This window comes from Theobroma umbraticum, unplaced genomic scaffold, assembly GCF_002168275.2.
Source record: "Theobroma umbraticum cultivar Fairchild unplaced genomic scaffold, ASM216827v3 scaffold_34.0, whole genome shotgun sequence".
Taxonomy (NCBI): Eukaryota; Viridiplantae; Streptophyta; class Magnoliopsida; order Malvales; family Malvaceae; genus Theobroma; species Theobroma umbraticum.
In genome coordinates this window covers 1,635,023-1,647,003 of record NW_018397275.1, presented here as the reverse complement: position 1 = coordinate 1,647,003, position 11,981 = coordinate 1,635,023, and the positions used below count along the sequence as shown (strand labels likewise).

At 38.3% G+C, this 11,981-nt stretch overlaps 1 protein-coding gene across 1 annotated transcript; it reads left to right on the top strand.

Moving 5' to 3' along the window:
- The first annotated feature begins 887 nt into the window (after positions 1-887).
- Positions 888-3,490, top strand: LOC110427448 (coleoptile phototropism protein 1-like). The gene is made up of 2 exons (XM_021442980.2): positions 888-2,054; positions 2,742-3,490. The coding sequence occupies exons 1-2, from the start codon at positions 1,320-1,322 to the stop codon at positions 3,297-3,299; spliced, it is 1,293 nt and encodes a 430-aa protein (XP_021298655.1). The 5' UTR covers positions 888-1,319; the 3' UTR covers positions 3,300-3,490.
- The last annotated feature ends 8,491 nt before the right edge of the window (positions 3,491-11,981 follow it).

Here is an 11,981-nt window from a genome sequence, read left to right as displayed (position 1 = left end):
GGCAACTATTTAGGTTCAGGGTCAATCAAGTGTCCGTGAGCTATGCACATTCGATATTCCAGGCTTAAGAAAAGGCAGGGTCCTATCAGCCCAACTCAGAAACCCATCTTACCTTCAAATATGTGTCCTGTATTTTCTGGTTTCAAGAACCTTATCTGAGAAAGGCTTGTTGGTGTCAGCCACATCAAAAACACAGGACTTAGGGCCCAAGATTGGTTTGTTGGGCCTACACAGTACTGCTGACGGAGGGCTGAGAGAAGTTATGCATATTGGCACCATTCCTGCCCAGAGTTGCAGTTTTCGACTTCTCGAGAATCACCAAGCAAAAACTAAAGGTTCACGTGTTCACTGTGCCATGCAAAAGTATACAGAGCCTTATCTTAGGCTCATGCATGTCTCATCATATGCAAAAGGTTGTTTCGTTTTGGGTTTTGGTCCTCCACCTTGGATTCATATTGCCGGCTTAATCATTTTGACCAGGAAATATAATGACCCATTTGATATTCCAAGTAAAATATGATTTGGAACTGTACCTTTCCTAACAATCATGGTCATCACGAATTTTAAGGATTAGTCATAAAAGTCCTTCACTTTTCCCGTTTGCTTTGTGAAAACAAAATCTCTTAATTCAGGACTACCGTTGCTTTTTAATTAGTTCTACAAATTGTTCATTTACTCTGTGCTTTACAATGGGGTGATAGCTACGTAGAACTATAGGAAGTTTCTGTTTTTGTAGACTTTGATGCCATGTAGAGCGTGAACCTCCAGCTGCATCCCAAAAACATCATGGAAGGAGAGAGAAATATCAGTTTCAGGTCACTTTCACTCTAGGGTGGTGTTATAATTAACTTTGTTCTCCTTAGCGGAACCAGGGAATAAGTTCATGAGGTCTCACTAGATGGAATAATCTAGCATTTAAAGAACCTTGTCTTTCTTCCTTCTTAATTCTCACCAAAGGAAAGAAGCTTGTCTTCACTCTCCGCCTTTCATATCCATCTTCATCTTCACCTCTCGGCCTCCCAACGCCAGGAAGATTAAATCCTCAATCTCAAATCCCAATTTATCTCTTTTTCTCATCAGGTGAATAATCTGCTATCCCCAAAAAAACCAATGTTATCTTCTCAAACCAAACAAATATTTCAAGGGTGTTTTAGTCAGTTTCCCTTGCAAATCCTATTCTAGGCCATGTGGCTTAGGACCTATTACTCCCCACGTTTGCTTTTATCTCTTACAGGTAAATCTGACATGAAATTCTTCTCAAATTGCATCACTACATAACCTGCTTCCCCTCAATTTTTCTCTTCTGTTACTGTTAAGCCATGATGAAGAAGCTAGCCTTGCAAGAATCCATCACTTTCCCAGGAAAACCAACCCAATCCGCGCCTGACTGCTGGTTTGACGATGCATGTATCCTGGATATGGACTACTTTGTCAAGACCATATCAGGCATTAAGGCCAAGGGGGTCCGTCCTGACTTGATCGGTTCAATCATAGCGCATTATGCATCAAAATGGCTCCCTGACTTATCCAGTAATAACACCGAAAAGGGTCTTACGAATTTCGAGGAATCATCCCCAGAAAGTGTTACAGCTTCATGGATGAAAAAAAGGTTCTTTGTTGAAACCTTAGTGGGAATCTTGCCTCCCGAGAGAGACTCCGTCCCATGCAACTTTCTCTTACGCCTTCTCAGGACGGCCAACATGGTCGGCGTAGAACCTTCCTACAGGGCTGAGCTGGAGCAACGGATTTCTTGGCAGCTTGACCAAGCTTCACTGAAAGAGCTGATGATTCCATCGTTTAGTCACACTTGCGGCACTCTGTTAGATGTGGAGCTTGTTATAAGGCTGGTGAAGAGATTTGCTAGCCTGGATGAAGGGGCTAGAAGTGGTGCTGCTTTGGTTAAAGTAGCTAAGCTTGTGGATTGCTACTTGGCAGAAGCAGCCCTGGATACCAATTTGAGTTTGGATGAGTTTATTGCACTTGGTGGAGCTCTTCCTAGTCATGCTCGTGCCATGGATGATGGCCTGTACCGTGCCATTGACACTTATCTTAAAGTAAGTTCATATTGTTTCCAATCCTCTTTAGTTTAGTCCCAGCTGCTGATTAAGAAAAACACATTTAAATAAGTAAATTTCGAGTGCTTAAATTATCTATATTTGAAACATCAGATAAGTTCAGGATTCAACACATAATTGCGACAAAAAAGTTTATGATATTAGTGATTAGATCAGATGTTTGTACCCAAATTAGCTGCCTCTCTGAGTGTTAATGTATGGTTAATTAGACTTTAGATATCAATCTCTCATGTTCTAAACTAATGAGTAATCTCCAAAAAATTAGGCCCGCAATAGGGGGAAAGAAATGGACAAATTTTTTTGGGACAGAACAACACCATATGGGCCCATGGAGAGATAGAGGTTGTTGATGAGTAGTCACCAGCAAAAGATTCTTCATCAGAGTTTTGTAAGTTTTAGGTGGCCAAGGTTCTATATTTACATGGATTGCCCTTTTATCTTCAGTATAATTCTTTGAGCTGGATTTTATGCTGTCTAGTTCTGTAATCTCGTGAAAGCTAAAGGTGATATAAATAAAACATTTCCATCTTTGGATTATTTGGGCACACAAATTTGGAGCAGCAATCCATGAATGCTTGTCATGTTCTTTGAAATGAATTACATTGGATTATTTAATTAACATGCGGATTGAATCAAAGAGACAAAACGAAAATTGCATTGTTGCAGGCACATCCTGGTGTCCCAAAGCAAGATAGGAAGGTTCTTTGCAGATTAATAGACAGTCGAAAACTCTCACCAGAAGCATCCCTCCACGCTGCTCAAAACGAACGTTTACCTGTTCGAGCTGTAATTCAAGTGTTATTCTCGGAACAAACCAAGCTCAGTCGACATATAGATTGGAGTGGGTCGTTTAGTGGAACAAGGAGTCCAAACCCAGGGCTGGACGCCCCTGCTCGGTGCCTGTCGAAACGTGAAATGAACGCTCAGCAAATGGAGATAAAGAAGCTGAAAGAGGACTTGCTGAGGGTCCAAAGCCAATGCATCGCCATGCAAATGCAAATGGAGAAAATGTTGGATAAGAAGAAAGGGTTTTTCAGGTGGAGGAAGCTTGGGCTGAAGCCTTCGTTTAAGAGTAGCGTGAGTGCTTTTGAGAAGATTGAAGAACAAGAAGCAGAAGGAGAAGGAGAAGGAGAGGCTGCTTTTGGGCTGCAAACGCCAATGGATATGAAAGCAAAGCTTGTTCGAGGTAAGACTCCTCCCAAGTGGAGGAAATCCATGTCTTGAGAAGTGAAGTAGGACTCCCAAAAATAAATTTGATGTTCCTGTATTATTAATTCTAAGCTAGGGAATAATGTAGGGGCTGAATAATATGTATTTGCATTATAATGTATTTCCAGTTGAATTCAAATAAGAGGCTACCCTCAGGTATATTAACATTAAATCACCATGATCAGTCTTAAATGTAGTTTGCTAGTTTCATTGTAATCCTATGCTTCTGAAAAATTACCTTTTGAATTTTAAAATTGTTTAGGATTTTCTACAGTGAGGTACCTTATAGAAAAACTGATGAAATTTATAATTCTTTATATATTTTACAGCCATCAACATCTATCCAAGTACTTGTAGAGAAATTCAGTACAGATTTAGAAATCTTTTTTTTTGAAGATTAAAATGGGTCATTTCATTATAAAGAACTATTACTTACAAAAACAGACAATTATCAACTGGTGATCTTCCAGTTAATACTGTCCCAGGATGGGTTACTAAAAAACAGCCATGACAACAACCTGGTAAACTATACAGAGCACATAACAGATTTAGAAATCTAGTTAGAGAAAAGCTAAGGCGGTGCAGGCAGCAGCCCAGAACATACAAGAAGGAAGATGTGGGCATATTAACCTATTTCCAGAAGCACATCTCCCTTTTGGACTGATTCGCTTTTCTGTTAATCTAATTCACTTAAAGCCTTCAAATTGTTTTGTTATGGCTGATATATTTCTTATCGTAGCGGCAGCAATTCTCCACTTTCCTTTGGTTTTTTCTGTTGCAATGGCTCCTTGTGCAAACATTTCTGAGTGAGTTTCCACCGCAATCTATTTCAAATTCATCCTTCCTTTCTGCTAGTGAAGCACTTCCTTAACTACAATGGCCTCAGCTTCTAGACTGATTTGAGCTTTTATCTTCCTGTCAACTTCCCCCAATCAATTTTCCATCTTTATCTCTTGCGACCACTCCAATTCCTGCATTCTTGGTCTCACTCTCACGATTAATCTTTGCCCAAGCAATCTTTAGCTGAAAGGATAAATAAAGAGGTCTGGTCTCTGCTTTTGTTAAATTCAAACTTTTCTGATACAGCGCTCTGGATCTTTCTAATTAATACAATTTGGATATCAGGAGTTTTCTTCTGTAATGCTGCTGTAAATGCATCTTTCCTTACGAATAAACCAGCGAGCATAAATGACTGTCACCATTAATCTGACTTTATGCTCTGAGTGCATCTGCTTGTTAATCATCATTGCAACCACACATCAAATGCAGTAGCTGCTCCCTTGTCGACCTTGTAACTCACATTCTGGCCAGGCCAGACGACTAAAAACCAATCACATGTGTAATGTGCTCAATTGACTCTGCTTCATTTTTGCTTATGGACACAAAGGATATCGTCTTACCTTCTTTCTCCACAAAATTAGACAAGTGGCTATAGGATTAGTACAGACCCTCCACAGGAAATTTCTTTTCTTTACAGGGATTCGCATTTTCCTAATTACTTTTCATGTTGAGTCCTCAATAATATGTGATGTAGAGGTATTACTTTCTGTAACTTCCTCTCATGTATTGGTTGGGGTATGCTATCTAGCTTTCACAGATTACTCACCATCAACTGTGCTTGGCTAAATGATCCTATCCTTTCCACCATCTTGGCAAATAAGAATAGCAGAAGTTGCAGAAGCAGCTTCTTCTGAGATTCTCCCTATAATTTTGTCCAGCTTCCATGATCTATCTTAACTGTTAATGAGTTCTGAAACTGTCCTTTGAAGATTCTAAGCATGCACCTTACCTTCATTTAGTTGTGTTGCTGGAATAATCTTAAACAAGATCGTCCAAGAACTTATTGTTGTTGCTTAGACTCAAGATAGAGTTCAACTCAACATATTAGAGAAACAAGTTGTCAAGGATCAAAAATAGAGTAAAGAAGATATTTTCTAAACAATAGGCCAATTTTTGATATGTATTATCTTAGAAGTATACATTACAAGACTTAACGAGTGTAGATGCCCAATTTTGGTTAGCTATTATTTTTGAAGTATTGTGTTATAGAAAAATTACTTCAGAGGTGTTCCAAGAATGGAAGTGCCCAAGGCGTTTTAATCACAAAAGAGCCCAAGGATGTTCCAAGCGCGGAAGCGCCTAAGGTGTTTAAAACGAAAAAGCGCCCAGGGGCATTCCGAACACTGAAGCACCTAAAAGCGATCCTAGCGCAAAAGTGGTTAGGAGCGTTCCAAGTGCAAAAACACCCAAGAACAAGCATGGAACAACTGTTTATTTGGGAAGTGAAAGTAACTCAGAACAAGTGTCAGGGTTCATGAGTTATCTTCACATTTGGGATGTTTTACAAAGCTTGGCTTGGTGGCTCAGATATAGAGATAGTTAAGAGGATTTCCTCTTAACCTTTCCTTGAAGTATATGTGCTTTACCCTTTATTTCTTTCTTTGGTCCTTAAGAACACATGTGGCGCACTATCAAGTGCTACTACTCCTTTACCCAAAACTTACGCCCACTACCCAATTACATGGTTGTTCTCTTAAATATTTCATAAACCGTTATTTAATTGATTTTCATGACAAGCACGTTCTCCATGATTGAACGTGTTCTCCTAACTACTCTTAAAAAAGTGCTCCTTTTAGTATAAATATGAGGGAGTGGGAGGTTGGAAGGCAATTAGAAATCATTAGACACCCAACAGAGATTATCCTAAAAGCTCTCTTTAGACACCTCCAAACAATCTTTGTATTCAGCCTTTCCCATTCGTCGTAATCTGTCACTTTTTCCACCTTTTCTTATCCTTCACCATCTGCCACCAAAGCACTTACACCTCAAGGATTGCTCTAGTTTTCTTCTTTGCCACTTCTAGCGTATCCCAATTCACTCATTACAACACATCCTCTTTCCTTACCAAAAAAACCCTTTACATGTTGACGACTCTACTAGGGAGGAGTGATTGCAGTAAGTGAAAAATTAACTAAAAATTTTTTATTAAAGGATATGGAGAGTTCTCCCAATAACCAAGAAACTCCAGTTCCCACTTATATCCAAGAGCTCATGAAAATGCTCCAACATCCCAAGAAAGGATGTAAATGTTAGAGAAAAACAACAAGCGAAGGATGTAGACCATTAACCAGTTTACGTCCTCAATTGCCATAACGTTTCAAACTCTATCTATGCTAGTAGAAAATGCCATGAACATGGACAACAATAATGGAAATGGAGGAAATGGAGGAAATGGAGTGAGCACGACCAACCCACCCCACAATACCACTAATCCCTCCATTGTAGGTAATCCCATCATAGTAACTTTTCCCATTAGAGCTCAAAGTTTTGTCACATAAGAGGAGTTTGAGAAGTTGCTCGATTAGAAGAACAAGAGTCTTAATTTCTCAAAGTTTGGCCTGAAACTACCTTATCCTGCCAAGGTAGCCGCGAAACCATACCCCAAGGATTACACTAGCCCAAAATTCAAACAATTCAATGACAAGATCGATGATGCTTGAGAACATGTCATGAAGTTTGTAGAAACCTTGGGAGTTACAGGCTTGGATGACGATTTAAAGCTGAAGGAGTTCTCTAAGTCCTTTACTGAGAAAGCCTACACTTGGTATGTTAATCTCACTTTTGGCTTAGTTGACTCTTGGAGCTAGATGTGTAGAACGTTTGGAGAAAAGTTCTTCTTTACCCAAGATAAGGTTACCCTTATTGACTTGGGGAGAAAACATTAAAAGGCAAGAAAGGGTCTTATAGAGTACATATAACGATTTAAGGAACGTGTGTTATATATACAAGATTTTTATGATGAGAAAGAGTTGGTCAAAGTATCCATCCAAGGTATTTTCGATGAATATAGGGTGCATTTAGAAAACTTACCTCTTCCTATTTTTATCATTTTAGTTGAAGTTGTATGGCAGAACAATAATACAGTCTCTAAGCAAAAAAGTGCTAATTGTTTCAACTAGAGGAACACCTCGATTGTGAACATAATTTAAGAAGAAGTTACAAAAATAAAAGAACTTCGCGAAAACCTAAGGCCAAGGCATGACAACTTTAAGAAAAGACAAGATGAAGAGATTGCTACACCTTTTCCATTCTCAGCTCCACTTGATAAAGTAAGGGCACTCATTCAAGAATGGATTAGAGACAAACAAATAAATTTACCTTATGTATCAAGACCCCATCGGCAAAAGAAAAGTCTAATCCATGCTATTGCGATTATCATTGTGTGGTGGGTCATCGAGTTGCTAAATGCATAAACATATGCAAGATATTTCACATGAGAACATTAGTAGGAGAAGTCTTGATTAAAAACAACAAGATTCAAAATAATCCACTCCGTGCGCATCTAAATGCTCGAGGACATATAAGTTCAGTTATCAGTATTTAGGACGAGCCTATTTCTCCTTTAAACTAAGAAGAGGATGCATGTGCCATTTCTATGGTTAGCTCTTCCATTGCTAGCTCATTTATGAAGACAGCTACTTGTAAGCACTTCTTTGATCAACTTGGCTTTTTAGAGGAATTAAAGAAGAAGGTAGCCACAATGTTAATACAGATAGTTGGTTTATAAAATGGGGAATACAACCTGGTGAGACAACCTATGAAGAAGATGACAAGTGGTTATGAGAACACCATAGTATTTATAGCAGCAGACATGTGCACACCACATCCCTATCACAACAAGCCACTCTATGAGGAGAGCAGTGTCAATAGATATCCATTGCAAAGACGTTCATTGATGATGGTTCCTTGGTTAACCTCATGCCATTGTCTACTTTAAAGGCTATGAATATAAACTTAAGGAGTTTGAGTTATCTTATGACCATCACTTCCTTTGACAACAAAGAAATTAAAACTCTGGAACAAGTCATGGTGAATTTCAAGAAAGGATGTGTTTAAGACCAAATTTTCTTCTATGTCATTAAAGCTGATGTGGCCTATCACCTCCTCATAGGAAGGAAGTTCCTACACACTCACAATATCATTCCTTCTTTGTGCCACCAATGTATCAAAGGTTACTGGAAAGGGAAGGGAATCTTTATTTCAGCAACCAAGGCACAATTTGAATGCCATGAGGTAAGTTACACTGAAGTTTCTTTCTTTGAAGAATCAGCAGAGGAAGGAGAAATTACCATAGCTAGGCTTATAAGTGTTCCACTTCCACAATGGAAAGAATACACCCACAAAGAGGAACAAAACATATCAAAGAAGAAGAAGTGAGGAGGAAAAAGAAGATGCTTTGAAAGAAAGAGAAAAAACTCCACTAGGATTAACTCTTATGTTTGTGAAGATGGGAAAACGCTTTAGTGCTTATGATGGGAAGCGAAGTCTAGAGAAGCATTTTCTTTTGACCCAATATCACATGAACCACTTGAGATGTCACCGTCTTGTCTTCAGGTGGAAAAAGTAGAAGGGGAACTTGAAAAATCACTTGTAGTAGAACAGTTTCAAGAACAGCCAAAATTGTGAGGTAACGAGTTAGAAGAGCTCAACTTAGTTGAAGAAAGAGAAACCCCTAAACCATTTTTCATAAGTAATAGCCTTTCGAAGCAATAGAGAATAGCAATGGTTCAGCTACTAAAGGAATTCCAAGATGTGTTTGCTTAGACATGTGAGCAAATGCCCAAATTGGATTAGCAACTTGTCACTCATGAGTTGCATATCTCTCTTAGAACCAAGCCAGTGAAGCAGCATGCATGGGTATTCCACCACGAAATAGAAAACCAGATAAAGGAACAAATTAACCAACTCTTTAAAGTTGGATTCATCAAGCCAATTCATCACCCAACTTGGCTAGCAAACGTGGTACTTGTAAAGAAGAAGAATGGAGCAATCCAAGTGTGCGTGGACTTCAAAGATATGAATAAAGCTTGTCCCAAGGATTATTTTTTCGTTCCAAACATTGATACTCTCGTGGACGCTACAGTCGGTCATAAGATGTTTTCTTTCATGGATGGATTCAGTGGATATAACCAAATAAAGATGGCACCTAGTGATGCAGAAAAGACAACTTTCAAAACCTCATTTGGTAACTTTACTATACAGTTATGTCATTCTAGTTGAAGACTGCATGTGCAATTATCTGGGTGCCATGATAGCAATTTTCCATAACATGATGCCAAATCATCTTGAAGACTTGAGAAGAGTGTTCGAGTGATGTCAAAAATACAACTTATGTATGAATCTTTTAAAGTGTGTCTTTTGAGTAACAATTGGTAAGTTTTTGGGTTTTATGGTTCATTAGAAAGGCATAAATGTGGACCTTGCAAAAATAAAGGCTATTCAGTTAATTCCATCTCCATCAAACCAAAATCAACTTAAAAGCCTGTTGGGGAAAATTTCTTACATCCGAAGGTTCATTCTAGCCCTGGGAGAGATCATTATGCCCTTCTAAGCTCTTATCAAGAAAAAGGTCCTATTTTCATTGGGTGAACAACAACAATAAGCTTTTAAGAAGATCAAAGATATTCTTACTTCTCTCAAGACAATGACTATGCCAATCCAAAGGGAACCAATGATGCTATACCTTATCTCAACTCTGCATTCAATTAGTGTTCTACTTGTTCAAGAGGTGGATGGGCAAGAATGACTTCTGTATTACTTGAGTAAATGTTTGCACGAGAGTGAATTGAACTACCCACTGATGGAGAAGTATTATCTTGCACTAGTGTACACAACTCAAAAACTTTGTCATTACTTGGCTCACAAACTTAAAGTGGTAACCAAATTAGATCTAATCAAATTCTTGTTTTCTCAACCAACCTTATTTGGAAGGATAGCAAGGTGGTTTTTCTTACTTGGAGAGTTTGATATTTCATTTGTGCAACTTAGGGAGATCAAGTCTCAAGCTCTATCAGATTTATTGGCATATTTCCCATCTCAATTTGATAAAGTAATTCCTAATTTTGTTCTAAGAGAGCTTCATGAAGTATACTCTATCAACGAATAAGATGGAGAATGAGAGTTGTATTTTTATGGTTCTTTCATTATGTCTGGTGGAGGTGCTGAGATAGTTTTGATTCCCTCAAGAGAAGATCACACAAAAGATGAGTCATCCTCTAATTCTCATAATAATTAAGCTCATTCAGAGAGAATGAACGAGGTGAATGTACCATGTAGAGAAAATCCTTTTTCTTTAGCCTTCAAGCTGGATTTCCCTTGCACCAACAACCAAGTAGAATATGAGGCATTGATTTTGGGGTTGTACACGACCACTGTTATAATGGTCAATAACTTGTGCGTCCATGAAGACTTCAATATAATTGTAAGATAAACAAATAATGAGTTTTCTCTTAAAGAGCCTATGCTTGCATCCTATAGAATTATTGTCCAGTTGTTTTTATTGAAATTCTAAAAAGTGAGATGCAAGCGTAGCTCAAGGTCAACCAATAGACACGTAGATGCACTTGCTACTTTAGTGTTCAAAATACAAATGCAAGAGGAAAATCGAAGTACTATTTCAGTATTGAAGAGAATACTTCCATGTCTATCTATTGAGTTGTTACAACCTCTCATTTATGAAGAAGAGGTCTGACGTACACTTATAATAAGAAACCTGCTTAATCCAAGCTCTGCTGCTAACACACAATTAAATCACTTTACTCTTATTCATGGTGCGTTATTCCACAGGGAAAGTAACAGAGTATTAGTAAGATGCATTTCCAAACGTGAAGCAGAAGAAAGATTAAAAGCAATCCATGAATAGTGGTGTGGAGAGGAAGGACCACCGTTGTATCGCTTACTTCAAAGAGCAGGGTATTTTTGGTTGACTATGTCTAGAGATGCTCTTCAATTTCAACAATCTCATTCCAAATGTTCAAAACCTCTGGATGTGCATGAATGTCATTTTGTAGGAAATGCGAGCAATTAGCGAAGGCCGTACATTGACTTCTTTCAAAATGGAATCCTTTTAACAAATTTTCAAGATGCAAAACAAGTGAAGAAAAGAATTCAATGCTTCTTCTTAAAAAGAAATGAGTTGTTTTAAGTATCATTCATGAGACGTCTTCTGAAGTGCATTTCTCCTACTAATATAAATCCCTTAATGGCAAAAGTTCACGTTGGAAGTAGTGGAGAGCACGAAGGAGGGAGAAAGCTTTATCATAAATTGTTGGATATTGGATACTGCTACCCTACCATGGAAGTAGATGCAATGAATTGCACAAGGAAATGCCATGAATGTCAAGTTCATGGAAATACCATACATGCTCCAATTGTAGCACTTCATAGCATTATCACACCTTGGCCTCTCCATATTTGGCTGTTCGATTTGATTGGGCCTATTAATCCCCCTTCTAAGGGACATACATGGAAGCTTGCAGCAACAGAATGTTTCATTGAATAGGTAGAGGCTATGTCCTTGAAGAAAGCAACAAGACTGCTTGTGGCCAACTACATTAAAGAGAACATCATATGCAGATTTGGAATTCCTAAGTGTATCCTATTAGACAATGGTATTTCATTTGTTAATTTTAGTGTAAGCGAGCTCTTAGCCCTTTATGATGTCAATCATGTGAAGTCAACCCTTTATTACCCTAAAAGGAATGGTCAAGCTAAGGCCACCAACAAAACTCTGCTTAAAGTGTTGAGTAGAATGGTACATGATGATCCTAAGATGTGGAATGATGCTATTCCTATGGCATTATGGGCATACAGAATTTCCAAGTGAGCATCTACTAAAGCTACTCATTTCTCTTTAGT

Coding starts and splice junctions, on each gene's coding strand:
- LOC110427448 (XM_021442980.2), top strand. CDS start 1,320: ATGATGAAGAAGCTAGCCTTGCAAGAATCCATCACTTTCCCAGGAAAA. Junction 2,055..2,741: donor CCATTGACACTTATCTTAAA/GTAAGTTCATAT, acceptor GCATTGTTGCAG/GCACATCCTGGTGTCCCAAA.